This window comes from Orycteropus afer, unplaced genomic scaffold, assembly GCF_000298275.1.
Source record: "Orycteropus afer afer isolate SDZICR_OR568_19922 unplaced genomic scaffold, OryAfe1.0 scaffold00001, whole genome shotgun sequence".
NCBI lineage: Eukaryota > Metazoa > Chordata > Mammalia > Tubulidentata > Orycteropodidae > Orycteropus > Orycteropus afer.
In genome coordinates this window covers 14,293,244-14,311,661 of record NW_006921588.1, presented here as the reverse complement: position 1 = coordinate 14,311,661, position 18,418 = coordinate 14,293,244, and the positions used below count along the sequence as shown (strand labels likewise).

Below are 18,418 nucleotides of genomic sequence, written 5' to 3'. Positions count from 1 at the left end.
AATACAATAAAGGCCATGTCAGAGCTTCTAAGAGTGGTGGGATAGTGAACAAAATCGAGGGAAAGTTAAGGTAGTTGAAAGGGTCACCCAGAGATTATTTCCGGTACATAAGTACATATTGACACAGAGTTGAGGCTGATGTTAAGTTCCTCAACTGTTGATGCTTAAAGTTGTCTTGGCTTCTCTCTGTACTTTTTAGACATCTGTTCCTTGGAGATCTGGAGACAAGGAAAAGTGGCAACAACAGGAGAATAATTCCTACCTTTCCAGCTACTCTCCCTGTATTCACTTTTACTACCTTTTCATTGTCATCACCCTCTCATGTCCTATATCCTTTCTTACCCACCTTAGATCAAATGACACATCATTACAATGACTATGTCTCATTCTCCCTCTAACATACTTGTATGACAAAATCCATCACAGAAGAAAACATACACCTATGCTGACTGAGTCTACCTGAATTCATGATCACTGACCGTAAACGAACAGCAACACTACTCCATGTCCACAGTCAATTCACTCAGACATGCTCTTTAAATGATTATTCTACCCTTCTCTCTCTCTTAAACCTTCAATACTTTCTCTTCAACGTGATTCTCACAACTGAACACTAGCCTAAGCTTAGACTCATTTATAGTTGCCTACTTAATATCACCAGTTGGATTTCTAGTAGACCTCTCAAACTTAACATGTCTAATACTGAGCTTCTGAGTACTACCCTTACTGCATCCCCAATCCAAACCTGTTCCCTCTTGCTTCTCTATCAATGATGATGAGGGTATTGAGCTCTGAGATATTAAGGCATTTAGCCATGATTGTAAAATGAAAGGCAGGCTTTCCAGCACTGACTACCAAAAACAGTGTCTGATACTTGACATTTAAAGGTTTTAAGGTTTGTCATTTCCTTATGCCCACTCATTTGATAAATGTTTAAATTGGATACTTCTTTAGTGCAGAGCTATAGGATATGAGCTGCAGAAATTGAAAAATCAATTATATATAGTCAGATCTCACCTCAATGACTTTAAGTTTCCAAATTAGTGTCCTTTGTACCTTTGTTCCTCTGTAGACTATTCTCAACCCAGCTGTCACTGTGGTGAGCATACATATACTACTTTAGTCCTCTGCTACATCTCTTTAATAGCATCTTAAATCACTCAGGGTAATTAGCCACAGTCCTTATTGTGGTCTAGAAATGACCTGTCTATTCCTACAATCATTCTGACCTCATTTTCTACAACTGTCAGCACTTAATCACTCTATCTCAGTCACAGTGTCCTTCTTCCTGTTCTCCAAACATGCCTTTGTAGCTGTTGCCCCCTCAACAGAAATGATCTTCCTCCAACTCATTGCCTCATTCATATCTTTGTATGTATGCCCTAATGTTACCTTCTCAGTAAGTCCCTCCCTGATCACCTTATTAACATCTCCCTACCATCAATCTTGACTGCTAATGAGAAAGCTGGCGGTTCAAACCCACCAGCCACTCCTCAGAAGGAAGATTGGGCAATCTACTTCTGTAGTGATAATGCCTCAGAAACCCAAGGAGGGATCGCTATGAGGCGGGTCTGACTCAATGGCACATAACAAGAACAACCATCAATCTTATTCGCTCTGCTTTCTTTTTCCTAGAACTCATTTTTCTCTGGAATTATATTTTTATTTGTTTATTGTCTGTCTTTGCTCAGGAGAAAATAAGCTGTACAAGAACAAGAACTTTGTTTGTTCACTGCTTGTTCCGCCCCCATCCTAGATTGACTCATAGAAGGCACTCAGTAATGCAATAAATAAATAAATGAATGGTAAGTGGAGAGTGCTTTAGCAGCACATATACATAGTACTTAACCAAATTTGAAAGAAAGCAAGCCTCTCTGAAATGGTCACAACTATGTGTACACCTAAAACAAGTGAAAACTATCCTAGTGAAACAATTCAGGAGGGAAAGAGTGTTCCACATTTTGAAAACGGTATAGACAAAGGCCCAGAGGCAAAAGGAAGCACGGCCATTTGCACCTTGAAAGTATGCACAAACTTTCCAAAACTACAAAGCTCTGTAAAAAAAGTCCTTACAAATCTCTCCTCATCCTCTAGATTATCCCCTGTATTAGCCAATTAGAAGCAGCACAGTAGACTATCCTGAACACTCTTTGGCCAAAGACTACTGTACCATACTTAAACCATTCATAGCCAGGATGAGAGCTAGGAAGAAAAATAAAAGATATTAAATGTTTTGCAATATCTGCTGTTTACTCCATTGTAACTTCTTTGGTTGTATTTTATTTTGGACCTTGGCAAATACTTTTGATCTAACAAAAGAGAGCCCTGAATCTATCATGAAGAAACAATGCTAAAGGTACTCTAAAGGTACCAGGCTAAAAGTGGTTAAAGTCACCTAGAAAGATATGACCAAAGAAATAAAAGTCAAAGGTCAGTAGGTAATTAGGGATTGGTATCTGGTGGCGTATTGGTTAAAACATTTGGCTGCTAACTAAAAGGTCAGCAGTTTAAACCCACCAGCTGCTCCACGGGAGAAAGATGAGGCAGTATGTTTCCGTAAAGATTTACAGCCTTGGAAACTCTATGAGGCTGTTCTTCTTCGTCATAAAGGGTCACTAATCAGTTGGAATCAACTCGATGGCAGTGGGTCTGGTTTTTGGGTTTAATGTCCTGTGCTGCCATGATGGATATCCCAATCACCACTGCAGTCAAATGAATAAATGGCAACTGAAAGACAGTTGGAAAAGCCACGGCTAAAGGCAAGAAATAATGTTAAGAAATTTAAGAATATGGAAAAAGTGACTGTAGATGCCGGGGATGCATCTCCTATGGGCTGTGCTATGAAACCTCAGAATAATACTCATTGGCAGTCTCATTTCCAGGAAAGCAGAAAGCATCCTTAAGCTAAAGAGATTATGACTACAGTTCAAAATAATTAGAATACATAGTGCACAAGAGTCACATAATGTTTTGAAAGCACAGGTAGCAACATAAAGATGGCAGAAAGAAAATATTTTAAAACATATGTTTGGGATCATAGGAGCTCTGGTGGCACAGGGCGTAAGGCATTTGACTGCTAACCAGAAGGTTGGTGATTCAAATTTACCAGCTGTTCCACGGAAGGAAGATGGAGCACTCTACTTCCATAAAAATTTATCACCTCAGAAATGCAAGGGAGGTAGCTATGAGTTGGAATTAACTTGATGGCAGTGAGTTAGGTTATTTTTGTTTGTTTGGGGTCCTAAGAATCCCCTTGAAAATACAACTAAACTGAAAAATATACATTCACACACAAATTTTGTATACAATTTCAAGGATTGCTCAAACTCTACATAACAGCATAAAAACTCAAGCACAAACCCTTACACTGAGGACCAAAACCAAAAGCCAAACCCACCCCCATCGAGTAAATTCAGACTCACAGCACCCTCTGTGGGTTTCCGAGGCAGTAAATCTTTACAAAAGTAGATTGCCCAGTCTTCCTTCTGCGGAGTAGCTAGTGGGTTTGAACTACCAACCTTCTGGTAAGTGGTCAAATTGCCTTAGGCACTATGTCACCAGAGCTCTTGTACACCAAGGACAATAAAAAGGAATATATCCCAGTAAGAAATCTATGCAGCGGGCTCATGTAATCTGTCCAGACTTGAGGCAGAAGAGAAGAGGGTTCCAGGAAAAGAAATTTCCAGAAAAAAGGGGAAATTCATACAAAGGTGATATGATCACTAAGCTGGATAAATTTAAAACTACTATAGTGGCACAATGGAAGGAAGATGGGGTAATCTACTTCCGTAGTGATACTGCCTTGGAAACCCAAGGAGGGGTCACTATGAGTCGGGCCCGACTAGGCAGCACATAACAACAACAAGAGCGGCACATTACTGAAAGTTACAGCACAGCTATGAAATAAATTAATCTGTGACATAATTTTAAGAAACTGACAGAATTAGGAAAAAAAATATTTCATTTCACTTTGATACTAAATATATTATCCTTAAAACTCCAAAGTGCGACAATGGAATAAAACAATGCAAATCTACCACTCAGGGCTTTAGCAGTTTTTAATTTTCAGAATCAACATGTAATTCAAACTCTAAATACTTTATAATTACAGAACCAAAAGAAAGCATTAAAAACTTTGACAACATATGAATAAAAGTATAAATGACTTGAATGAGAAGTATAAAAATAAGGAAATACATGATTTAAAGTTAAAAAAAAAAAAACTAATTAAAGATCTAAAAACATTAACAAAAAACTACCAAATTTGGGAAGATGGAAGAGGTTAAACAAAGAGCATGAAAGCGAGTGAGCCAAATCCTAGTGTAGCAAAGATTTCATAGACACGGCCTAAAGTTGGTAAATGAAGATGAAAGGGAATAAGCATATTCCTTATATTACAGAGGCAACTCCTACAAGATGCCATTGAGTCCATTTCAACTCATGTGTCAGAATAAAACTGTGTTCCATAAGGTATCCAAATGATGAACTGTTAGAAGTAGATCACCAGGCCATTCTTCCTAGGAGCTTCTGGGTGGACTCCAACCTCCAACCTTTAGGTTAGCAGCTGAGCATGCTAACCATTTGCACCACCAAGTAATCCCTAAATTACCAAAAACAGAAGATCCCTCTGAGGAATATGACTAGTGTAGAAAAGAGTAGGGTAGGAGGTACTGCTTTTCATCCTAAATTTCTTCTGTACTGCATTTTTTTTTCTTTAATTGTGTATTCATTTTGTTTTTGTAAAAATTCAAACCAGTTTAGGTAAGTCATTAGTGTTAATGCAACTCCCTGCTAGCATTTAACCGAATATTTCAATTACTTTTCAAGAGGACCTTTGGCTGCACAGTAGTTAAATGCTCAGCTGATAATTGAAAGGTTGGTGGTTTAAACCCACCAGCTGCTCTGTGGAACAAAGATGTGGCAGTCTGCTTCCATAAAGATTACAGACTTGGAAACCCTATGAAGCAGCTCTAATCTGTCTCATAGGGTTGCCATGAGTTGGAATTGACTCAACTCAATGGCAATAGGTTTAGTTTTTTGGGGGGGTTTTATCTTATAAAACTGATTTCCTTGGAAAAGGAAATAAATAATACCTATAATATAAATAAAATAGTATTTATAGTATAAAATACTCTCCATACACTTACTTTATAAACACAATGTTTGAATTATTTTGATTTAAAAGCCTTAGTCCTGGTCCAGGATCCCTCAATCATTCTTGTAGCACTCTACTCATAACAATTTCTTTATTCTTAGGGAATTCAAGAACTAATTCATTATATACAAGATGGTAACTGATAACATTTTCCCATTAATTTGGAAGTCAAACTCAAAATATTATATTAAAATGTATAACAAATAGGCAAATTCCATAGACAACTTGTACCAGATATTTTTACTGTTTTAAAAAATACAAACTAGATTTTAGACCGAAAAAAAAAAAAAAAGAACCTCACTCCCATCAAGTAAATTCCAACTCACAGCAAACCCTATTGGGTTTCCATGGCGGTAATCATTATGGAAGTAGTTTGCCCAGTCTTCCTTCCATAGAGTGGCTGGTAGGTTTGAACTGACAACCTTCTGGTTAGCAGTAAGATGCATTAGGCACCATGCCACCAGAGCTCCTTAAATATAATATAGGAAAGGAAAAAACTAAGTTTAAAAAAATTGAGGGGGGCAAAAAAACCTCAGTAAGAAGTTTTAAATACACACTTGAATGAACATTTGCTGCATATGGCATTTTATCTAACATTATTTTAAATGTCTTTTAGAATTTTCTGGGCAAAACAAATTTTTACCTGTTAATAAAATAAGAAAGGTGTTTCTAATAATTTCTTTATCTAAGCAAATAACAGAGTTCCCTTTATGGGCTCATAACAAACTATGAAAAACAAATTCAATCCACAGGAACATATTACACTGTCAGAATAATGGATAAAATCATGTTGTAGATAAATTACACACTTTCTCAGCTCAGAAATGCTTTGCTTAGCCTAAAATTAAATGAGAAAATATATTAAAACACACAGGCTGGCACATATTAGACACTCAATTTATGGTCTGTAAATCATACAAAACTGGTCTGATTTTATATTCATTTAAAATTTTACTTAATCAGCCTGCTTAGAAGCATATGGGCATTTAGGTCAGCATTACAGCCTAGAAAAAAAGCCCATTCATTCCTTGATCTCAGAGTTTCCCTAACTCTAGAATTGGGAGACAAAAGTTTATAAATGGTCACAAAGGGACCTGTACAAAACAGTAAAAATGATTCATCAGTGTTCCAACATCATCACATTCCGTACCAATCCTGCCATGAGCAATGCCCGCCTTTGTGGTATACTGGGTATCTCTATGTGCTCAAGGCCTGGAATGGGGTTAAATAGTAAGAGGCTGAGAGCAGTTACTAAAGAAATAATAATTTGCTTATTTTATTCAAGTTTCTTGAAAAGGAGTTTTTTGGTTGTAAAATAAGATTAGCCTTTTTATGAAGCTTTATTTCAGAAACTTAAAAAAAATGTTTTGCTGAATTTTCACCAGAAACAATCTCTCTTTCTTTTCATGACTGCCTTTTTTGAAACAGGAGGAAAATTAGTGCTTGTTAGACATGAATTAAAATGGAAATTAGTTCTAAACAGTATTTCTCCCTGAAATAAATTAAGCATACACTGTAGCATATAATTAGACGATACCCCAAAGACCAGTTGCCACTGTCGTTCCCAATCCTAAGCTTCCATTAAATACTTCTATAGAGTTTAAAAAATAATAAAATTCAACTTACTTCTCATTTCCTATCCCAAGCTGGCTAGCAACATCTCACCAAGATTTTAGCAGGCCCAGATCAAAACTAAGATCACAAGACTTCACAAATAACCAGTACACAATACTACGGCAAGTAACAAAAAAGCCAGAATACTTGTAAAGGTCGTATGACAAAACTCATCTTTTAGAAACAAAACAGAGCAAATTCTACAAGTAATCATAACAATGCACAACACTGTAAAATACATTTTATAACAGAATTACCACCTAGCAATTCCAATAGTCAGGATATACCCATGAGAAATAAAAATATATGTCTACAGAAAAACCTGTACACAAATGTTCCTAGCAGCTTCATTCAGAACAGCCAAATTCGTAGAGACAACTTAAGTAAACTGATGAACAGATTTAAAAAAAAAACACCTATCTTTTCCCAACTCATTGTGACCTGGTTTGTTACAGACTAAAACTGAACTCCATAGGATTTTAATGGCTGTGATCTTTCGGAAACAGATCATCAAGACTTTCTTCCAAGGTGCCTCTGGGTGGGTTTGGACCACCAACTTTCCATGCAGTAGTCAAGCACTTAACTGTTTCTGCCACCAGAGACTTCAGCCATATCCATAATGGATATCTTTTGGCAATAAAAAGAAATGAAGTAGTAATACATGCTGTAACTTGAATGAACCTTAGAAACATTATGCTAAGTGAAAGAAGCCAGTCACAAAATACCACCTACTATACGGTTGCATTTATATGAAATGTCTACAATAGGCAAATCTATGGAGATAGAAAATAGACTAGTATTTACCTAGGACAAGGGGTTTGGAGAAAATGGGAAGTGATTGCTAATAGGTACAGGGTTTCTTTTAGTGGTGATGAATATGTCCAAAAACTGATTACAGTATTGGTAGCACAACTGTGAATATACTAGAAAGATTGCACTATTTTCTTTAAATGGGTGAACTGTATGGTACAGGAATGCTACCTTAATAAACCACCTCTTTTAAAAAGTCAATTTTGTGCTGCTGAAATTGAAAAGAAGGAAAGCAGAACTCTTTAAAAAAGTAACAGCATACATTATACTGCCTTTTAACAAAAAGATTTACTGCTGAAAAAAAAACCACAGTGTATATATAATCAACTTGTTCTGGTAACCTACTGCCACTCTGACAAGAAATATACCACAAATGGGATGGCATTAATAAACAGTTTATTCTTACAATTTGGAGGCTTTAAGTCCAAGTTCAAAGTGCCAGGCTCTAGGCGCTGGGAGAAAGCCCCTCAACCTTGGGGGTCCAGCTCTGCCTCCTGCTCCCTGCCCACTGGAGCTAGAGGCATTTCTTCACTCTAACAGCTGGCGGCTGCTGAGGCTGGAAGCCCAAAGGTTGACAAGTAAAAAGGCACAGTCCCGATGTTACCAGCCCACATGGCAGGCCAGTAATTTAAGTCCATTGCCAAGTCCCAAGGTCGGCAGAGCATGGTAGACTGCTGAGCAACGACACGACTACACGCAGGGTCCAAGCGTGCCACAGGCTATGGACCATTCTCAAAGCTTCTCCTTACATACAAGAAGCAGACCACATACCCAAAGGCAGCTACTCCCAGTAGATTCCACCATGGAGGTGATTACCAGTCTCATCATGGGGAATACTACATCCAACTGCCCAGCCACTCAACCAGGCCTAGCCAAGTTGACATACAAACATAACCATCACATGGGTCTTGCTACTTTTTGAAAAACAAAAGATCTCATGTTCAGGGACCATGGTTATTTTCACATGTAAATTTGCACACACATACATTAAACTAAAGTAAGATTCTCTGAAGAGCTCATATCATAGAGATTTTATGAGCCATAAGAAATAGAAGTATCTATGAAATAAGATACATTTTAATAACAACATCTCTCATTTAGAGTGTATAATCTCTCACAAGAGTTTATTAATGTCAATAACTTAAAAAAAAAAAAAAAAAAAAACTCTCCATGAAAATAATAGTGTTCTTAAGAAACCTGTGCTTTTGAATCTCACATGTACAATCAGGAACTAATAGTGATATCTTAACACATCAATTATAAAACACAATCTTCTATGAAATAAAGACCTCTAATTACACACATTTCCCAAGACAGACAGACTGTTAAAAAAAAGTACTTAAAAAGTACTTCACTACACTTATTTTCAAAGTTAAAGTGGTATCCACAGGCTCATTATACACCATTTAGTGACCATACCTGCTTTGAGGGAAAAAAAAAAAAAGGTGACAACCTATTTTTTTAAAAGAAGCTTCTCAAAAACAGGGAGATTAGATACAAGAGGACTTTGATCATTAGATCCTTATTCTTAAACTAAAGATGTAAGGAAAGCAAAAAAGACAGGAAAGATTGTAACATGGGAATACCAAAGGAAAAAAAATAAGATCAAAGTAAAAAAAAAAGATATGCAGAAAGATTCCAGGTCAACAAAATTTATATGAAAATGCATTAGTAAATGAAAAATAACTCTAAATTTCTCAAATTAGTTATTCACATAAGTTATTATAAGGAACTACCAAAGCATATGTAAACATAACAAGACAGACTCTGAACATAATTAAACTTCAATATATTTAGAAAAAATATCCCACATGATAAAATAATATGGGAATAATAAAACTCCTAACACTATCCCCTTGTTGTATTATTTACTTTTTAGAACTTTTTTCAATTATTAAAATACCAAAGAAACAAATATATTTTAAAACCTATCAAAGCTTATTATTTAAAACAGTAAGTTTTACATAGACACTTATGTAACTTTAAAGTTTATGACTGCGAGAATAAATATTCCCCAAGTATGTTTATCAGCATTTATGTACATGTAATATGTTAATATATAGCCATATGTACCTTCTATATCTATATTTCCTTACTCTCTGTTGCAACTTGGAAGAGAATAGTATATAATGAATTGCCAGAGTGATTTTCTCCAGTAACAGAGATCAGATTTTGTCTCTAAAAGCTTTTAATTCATGTGTGTAAGCTGTATATCAAAATAAAAAGAATTAGATAAATAAGAGCTACTAAAGCTTTACAGTGGCCATTCTTTTCCATACAGATTGCTAAAATCAAGTAATACAAAGACACCTTTTAAATTACTTACATTGTTGTTGCGGGTTTCTACAGCAGGGAATTTTCTGACTATGAATTTCACAGCAGATTCCAAGTTTTTGTCAATAAGGTAGGATGGTTTTGCCTTGGGGTCTCCGCATGCCTATTAAAAAAAGGAATAAAAAAAAAAGTGAAATGCAACCTTCTTCTAAAACCAAGTAATAGCAGCAAATCTGCAACCAGAAATTAGAGATATTTATTGTTTTTGGTGAGCAGGTGATAAAATGAATAGGCAAAGTGCAGGGATTGTCACAGCTGAAATATGCAATGGGAGACAGTACAGAGATGTTCTTCTACTGAAAAAAATGCATGGAAGTTTCAAAGCAGTTAGCACAGAACAGCAGTGAGGGGAAAAGCTCAAACCTAAAAAAAAAAAAAAAAAAAAAAAAAATCTTGGTTTGAGGTAGGATTGTATTCATATGAGGCTATTAAAATATTACAAAATTAAATATTCAATAGAGTACTGGACATGTTCCTTTCTAAGTGTTATAAAATAAAAATTATGTTTAAATGGTTTTCTCCAAAATGTTTTCTTCATTTAAACATTTTAATACAAGAGCCCTAGTTCAAAAGAACTGAAAGCTGCTACAACCATCTTTGTAATGCTAGTGTGTGTTGTTGCCTGTTCCTCTGAACATCTAAGTTACAGCAATCTTCCTTCATACCAGCACTTCAAACAATGAATCTACATCTGTTCTATTATCTCATAAGCACAGAACAAATGGTAGTATGTTTACTTTTTGACCACATCAGCAGTATAGCCTTCTCTGTAGGAAACTGTAAAACACTATACAAATGTAAGGTATATTATCTGAAAGGGCTTTCTATCTGAACTATTAACAACCCAGAACATAAAGTTAAATACTGTTCACTGTTTCAGAATTTGACATTTAATTAACTGCCTGCTAGCGAGATGTTATTTCTTGGGGAATTACTAAAATTATAACATTCCTATTTACCTTTTATTGATTTAAAAAGGGATATGTATGTACTTTGAAAAGTTAAATCTGTCTGCCGTGTACGAGGAAATACAGTATTGCAATTTAATGCTTCTTCATTGATTTCTATGGCTATGTTGTGGATTGCAGAGAGAGAAGTTATGAAACATGAAACTGATCTGAAAGCGGGCAAGCGGGCAGAGGGAAGGTGAAAAGCTTTGCAAACCTTCCAAACTTGTCCTTGCTGGGGAAGCATTGTAATAAAAAGAGAGAAAATCACGTGTAAACAATGATTGTCAAACTATGACATGCGTTTCAGTTGCGAATTTATGCACTGTAGACTATGAATAACAAAAACAGAACTACATGGTGCTACAATTTTAAAGGTATTTTACGTAGCAAGTTTTAGTATACAAGAGATTCAGAGTTTATACTATTCGTATATATATAAACACTACTGTGTTAAGTGTACAATCATGTCAGTTTCTTGGTGCACTTTCTAAACCAACTTAAAGCAATACTAGAAAAAAGGAAAAATAAAAACTACATGCAACTATAAAACAGGACCAAAACCATCAGTGAAATTTTACATACCTTAAAAAGATACGGTAGCCAAGAATAAAAATAAAGTGTTATTGGATAACTTTTACACTTCAGCTCAAATTGAAGCTATTTTCCAAATACCACCTAACTTCCTTTCCAAAGCCAATGTATAAAAATAAATGCAAAATTCCTATATCTTCCAAATGGAAAAAGGAATGTACCAAGAATTCTCTTATTTTCTAAAGATAATTACATTAAAGCAATTTTAAGAAATTGAGAACATGATCTTTAAATTTACACATAAACGCTATTTAATATTTAACATCATAAATATTAAAATATGACTTTTGCTGAGTAGATCACCATTCTTTTAAAATATCATTTGTCATAAATTAATTCTATACCCAGTCTTTCTTTCTCTCAAAAAAGTATCATACTATAAAATAACTAAAAATAACTAGAACCACATAACTAAGAATTTTCCTAAACAGAATAGCTAGAGATAACATTTTCTTACGTTATAATGAAAATTAAGTTTCATAAACATGCCAGAGGTAGTACAGAATCCTAAAGTGAATACAAATTATCTTCCATTTTTAATTATATGTACTACCTTTCATATTTCTAATTATTTAAAAATTCAGCTATCTATTCAAGTCTTATCAGTGACTGTCAAGTAATGAAAATATGACAGACTACCATAACCCATTTGCCAGATCACAAATTTCACTGTGTAAAAATTTACTCAAGCAATTAACAAAATTGTAAAAAATATGCAGCTCTTTCTGCTTACACTAAAACCAGGAAGAATGGAAATTCATTTAAATAAAAACAAATGGTTGTATAATTTTTCCTTGGAATTGGTTTACCTTTTTCCACACTGTTCCCTGGGCATTATCTACATACTACTTTGGGAGGCAATATGCCATAAAGGTTAAAAGTCTGGATTAAGACTGACTGAGTTTCAATCTTCATCATCTACTAGCCATAGGAGCTTGAATATATTACACAACACCTGCAAGCCTCAGTTTCTTCATCTGTAAAATGGGGAAATTAGTACTTACCTCACAGGGTCATTATGAGGATTAGGTGATAGATAACTCATGTAAAGTACTTAACAAAATAACTAGCACATAAGTGCCCTAAAAATGTTACTAATAGCTGTAATAATTACGATAATAGTTATAATTGCTCAAGTAAAAGTCTCACATGGGTAGTAATTCCAGTAGTAATAGGCTTTATCATAGTATATAAAATTAATATTATAATACTGCCTCGGAAACCCAAGCAGGGGTCGCTATGAGTCAGGTCTGACTCAACGGCACATAACAACAACAACATCAACTACATTAACTTACTTATACAGCTATAATTCACAGCTTTTATTCCCTCTCCCAATCACATATTTTCTTCATTCACGCTAAGCCTAAATATACTATATTTGTTGTACTATTAGAAAGAATTTAGTCTAATAGCTTAAAATGTAAGTTCAAAGACAGGTTGTCCATATTCAAATCCTAGCTCTACCACTTCCTAGCTGTTCAACCTTGAGCAAGTGATTTTATCTCCCTGTACCTCAGTTTCATCATCTGTTAAAAAGGAGATAATTCAACCTACCCTAAAAAGTACTTGTGCAATTATGTAAGTATGTGTGTTTGCATGTGTATAGAATTTCCAAGGATACTTGGCATATAATAAGCACTCAAAAAATGCCAATAAAAAATTTAAGGTTCATAGGAACTGTACAGCAGTGCTGGGTCCCATTTCATTTTTCCTGGAAACATCTTACTTAATTTATTCATTTAATTCCAAGTGAGATTCCGGTGTGGGGAATGCTTCAGACCAAAAAAAAAAAAAAAAAAGAAAGTACATGACAAATAAGTTATGACTTGACCAAAAGCTAACATTTAGGTAAAGTACCTCCTGGCAAAGACCCATACTTAGTATTCACTTTAGAAGGTTTTCCTACTACACTGAAGCAGTATACAGAAACTCCAACTAACTACAAGTTTGAAAGATTGATCTTCTTCCTCATCTTAACTCAAAAAATTTCATTTTAGGGACAAAGAAACCATACCTACATTCTCAGGACATATCCTGGAGGTGATATACTTTAAGCCTATCATTCTACCTATTGCTACAATACTACAAAAAACTAATCTTTCACTCTTAAAATTATTACCCCATTGAGTAGCAAATTTAAGAAAATTATAATCATTACATTTAATCAGCAATGCAGCTTGTTGTTGCTGTTACTAGGTACCAGCAAGTCCCCTTCGACTCACAGTGACCCTATACGCACAGTAGAATAAAACAACGTCTGGTCCCATGCCAGCTCCGCGATCCCTGCTATACCCGAGCCCATCGCCACAGCCACTGTGTCAATCCAGCTCGTTGAAGGCCTTCCCCTCTTTCATCAACCTTCCCTCCACCTTACCAAGCATGACATCCTTCTTCAGGGAATGGTCCCTTCTGATAACATGACCAAAGTAGGTGAGATGAAGTCTGGCCATTCTCACTTCCAAGGAGCATTCCGGCTGGACTTCCTCTAGGACAGATTTGTTAGTTCCTTTAGCAGTCCTCAGTACTTTCAGCATTCTTCACCAGCACCACAACTCAAAAGCATCCATTCTTCTTCGGTCTTCCTTATTCATTGTCCAGCTCTCACATGCATACGAGGTAACTGAAAATATCATGGCTTGTGTCAGGTGTACCCTAGTCCTCAAAGAGACATCTTTGCTCTTCAGCACTTGAAAGAGGTCTTTTGCAGCCGACTTGCCTAGTGCTATACGTCATCTCATGTCCTGACTGCTGCTTCCACTGGCATCAATTGTAGAACCAAGCAATGTGAAGTTTTTGACAACGTCAGTCTTTTCTCCATTTATCGTGATGCTGCTTATAGGTCCAGTAGCGAGGATTTTTGTTTTCTTTATATTGAGATGTAATACATACTAGAGACTGTATTCTTCAATCTTCAGTAAGTGCCTCAAGTCATCCTCACTTTCAGCAAGCAAAGTTGTATCATCAGCATATCGCAGGTTGTTAATGATTCTTCCTCCAATCTTGATGCCACGTTCTTCTTCGTATAGTCCAGTTTCTCAGATTATTTGCTCAGCATATAGATCTAGTAAGTATGGTGAAAGGACACAACACTGACATACTCCCTTCTTGATTTTATACCATGCAGTGTCCCTGTTCTTTTTGAACAACAGCCTCCTGGTGTATATACAGGTTCCTCATGAGTACATAAGTGTTCTGGAATCCCTATTCTCAATGTTATCCACAATTTGTTACGATGCACAAAATCAAATTCTTTTGCAGAGTCAATAAAACAAAAGTAAACATCTTTCTGGAATTCTTTGCTTTGAGCCAAGAACCATCTGACATCAGCAATGATATCCCTTGTTCCACATTCTCTTCTGAATCTCGCTGGCACCTCTGGAAGTTCTCTGTCAATATATTGCTGCAACCGTTTTTGATTATCTTCAGTAAGATTTTACTTACATGAGATATTAATGACATTGTTTGATAATTTCCACATTGTGTGGGGTCACCTTTGGAATGGGTACAAATATGGGTCTCTTACAGTCAGTTGGCCAGATAGCTGTCTTCCAAATCTCTTGGCATAACTGAGTGAGTGCCTCAATACAGTTTAGACTAATACATTTTACAAAAGCTTACTAGAAAGGCAAAATAAAAAGGATTAACAAGCTACCAATTCAACTAAATAAAACTTTTGAGCACTTACTCCTCTTCAATAAAAAGAGAAAGAGAAAAGGGGAATACCAGACAAAAAAACTTTTAAATTCCTGAATTTTAGTCCTGCCAAGAAACAAAATTGTACAGAATTGGCTAAAAGATTTCACCAGATAGAAAAAAAGCTACATCTGAACCACAGAACTAGAAAACATCAAAAATAATCAAACCCCTACCTCTGCAAAAATGGCGATGAGAAAAAATAAAAACCAGATGCTGGTGAGGTTGTGGAGGGACTGAAACTTTATACATTGCTAGAGGAATTATAAAATTGTACAACTACTATGGGAAACAGTATGGCACTTCTTCAAAAAGCTGGAAACAGAAATACCTCATGATCCACTAATTCCACTCCTAGGTATATATATGTCCTAGAAATACAAAAGTAGTGACACAAATTGAAAAATCCACACTTATGTTCACTGAACACCAATGACCAAAGACCAGATGAGCTGTGGGATACCATCAAGGACATCATACATGAAGAAACCAAAAGGTCATTAAAAAGACAGGAAAAGAAGAGAAGACCAAAACATTTGTCGGAAGAGACTCTGAAAGTTACTCTTGGAAAGACAGCAGCTAAAGAGAATAAATCAAATGATGTGAAAAAGCTGAGCAGATTTCAAAGGGTAGCTGAAGAAGACAGAGTATTACAATGAGATGTGCAAAGACCTGGAGTTCAAAAATCAAAGGGGAAGAACATACCTGGCATTTCTCAAGCTGAAAGAACTAAAGAAAAACTCCAAGTTACTTCAAGTTTCAAGTTGCAATGCTGAAGGATTCTATGGTAAAACACTGACTAATGTTGTTGTTGTTGTTATGTGCCATCAAGTCGGACCCGACTCACAGCGACCCCTCCTTGGGTTGCTGAGGTGGTATCACTACGGAAGTAGATTGCCCAACCTTCCTTCCTTCTGAGGAGTGATGTAGGAAGCATCAAAAGAACACGGAATACAAAGAATCATAGTACCAAAAAGAAGTGGTCAACATTCAATTTCAGGAGATAACATAAGAACAAGAACCAATGGTACTTAAGGAAGAAGTCCAAGCTGCACGCAAGGAACAAGGGAGAAGCAAGTCTCCAGGAATTGACAAGTAGCCACCGAGATGCTTCAAAAAATGGATGCGGTGCTGGAGGCATTTACTCATTTATGCCAAGAAATTTGGAAGGCAGCTACCTGGCCAGCAACCTGGAAGAGATCCTTATTTGTGCTCATTCCAAAGAAACGTGATCTAACAGAAAGGGGAAAATATCAAACAGTATCATTAACATAACATGCAAGTAAAATTTTGCTGAAGATAACTCAAAAACAGCTGCAGCAACATGATGACAGGGAACTGCCAGAAACTGAAGATAGATTCAGAGGAGGATGTGGAATGAGGGATATCACTGCTGATGTCAGATGGATCTTGGCTGAACACACAGAACACTAGAAAGATGTTTAGCTGTGTTTTATTGACTATGCAAAGGCCTTCAACTGTGTGGATCATAACAGATTATGGATAACACTGTACAGAATAGGAATCCCAGAACATTTAGTTGTGCTTATGAGGAACCTATATACAGACCAAGAGGTAGTCATTCGAAGAGAAGGCGATACTGCATGGTTTTAAATCAGGAAAGGTGTGCACAGCATTGTATCCTTTCAATATTTATTCAATCTCTATGATGAGCAAATAATCCAAGAAGCTAGAATGTATTAAGAAAAAAATATATCATCAGGATTGGAGGAAAACTCATTCACAACTTGTGATATGCAGGTAACACAATAATCCTTGCTTAAAGTGAAGAGGACTTGAAGCACTTACTGATGAAGATCAAAGACTACAGTCTTCAGTAAGGATTACATCTCAACATAAAGAAAACAAAAATCCTCACAACTGGACCAATAAGCAACATATGATAAATGGAGAAAACACTGAAGTTGTCAAAGATTTCATTTTACTTGTATCCACAATCAACAACCATGGAAACAGCAGTCAAAAAATCAAACAACATACTGCATTGGGCAAATCTGCTGCAAAAGACCTCTTTAAAGTATTAAAAAGCAAAGATGACACTTTGAGGATGACTATGGTGCACCTGACCAAAGCCATGGCATTTTCTTTTGCCTCATATGCATGCAAAAGCTCAACAATGTACAAGAAGACCGCAGAAGAACTGGAGCCTTTTAATTGTGGTGATGGGGAAGAATATTGACCATGCTATGGACTGCTAGAAAAATGAACCAATTTGTACTGGAGGAAATCTATCTTGAAACAAGTGCAGCAAGAATTCTCCTTAGAAGTGAGAATGGTCACACTTTGCTTCTTGTATTTTGGTCATGGTGTCAGAAGAGACCAGCTCTTGGAAAAGGGTTTCATGCTTGGTAAACTAGAGGGTCAGCAAAAAGGGGAAGACCCTCAACAAGATGGACTGACACAGTGGCTGCAATGATGGGTTCAAGTGTGGCAACAACTGTGAGGATGGCACAGGACTGGGCAGTGTTTCATTCTTTTGTACACAGGATTGCTATGTGTCGGAATCTAACTAACAGCAACATGTTTACTGCATCATTTTTCACAATAACAAAAAGATAGAAACAACCTAAGTGCCCATCAATGGATGAATGGATAAACAAATTGTGGTAGATACATAAGTAAAATACTACACAACTATAAAGAATAATGAGGAATTCACAAAACACCTTCTAATATGGATGAATCTAGAGATCATCATGCTAAGTAAAATAAGTCAACTACAAAAAGACAATTATTATATGGTCCCATTATTACAAAACGTTAAGAACAAATATACACGCAGAAAACAAAGTTCTTTGATGGGATAGAGAGGAAGAAAGAATCACTTTCTAGATAGTAGACACTTGCTACTTTCATCGATAGGAAAGACAATCCCAAATAAGGGTGAAGTCAGCACAACTATAAATAGGTAAATAAAGATACTAAAGAAGCACAAGGTTGGGCAATCCTACTTCCATAGTGATACTGCCTCGGAAACCCAAGGAGGGGTCGCTATGAGTCGGGGCCGACTCAATGGCAAATAACAACAACAACGACAACAAAGAAGCACATGAGAAATAGGGACAATTTCAGTACATGCTATAATATATACAACTTTGCAAGAACACTAAAGGTAACCAAAAAAATACAGATGTAGCTACATAGGAGACTGGATGAATGTTGTTGTTGTTGTTATGTGCCGTCGAGTCGGCCCCGACTCATAGCGACCCCTCCTTGGGTTTCCGAGGCAGTATCACTACGGAAGTAG

General features: G+C 36.2%; 1 protein-coding gene across 1 annotated transcript in view; it reads right to left on the bottom strand.

The window, feature by feature from the left end:
* The window catches only part of NCKAP1 (NCK associated protein 1), a 141,155-nt gene that overhangs the window by 98,447 nt on the left and 24,290 nt on the right, over positions 1-18,418 (bottom strand). The window contains exons 2-3 of the mRNA XM_007934903.2: positions 11,078-11,095; positions 9,906-10,016 (exon numbers count right to left, since the gene is read on the bottom strand). Of these exons, the coding sequence (XP_007933094.1) occupies positions 9,906-10,016; positions 11,078-11,095 (129 nt within the window). The remainder of the gene's footprint in view (positions 1-9,905; positions 10,017-11,077; positions 11,096-18,418) is intronic.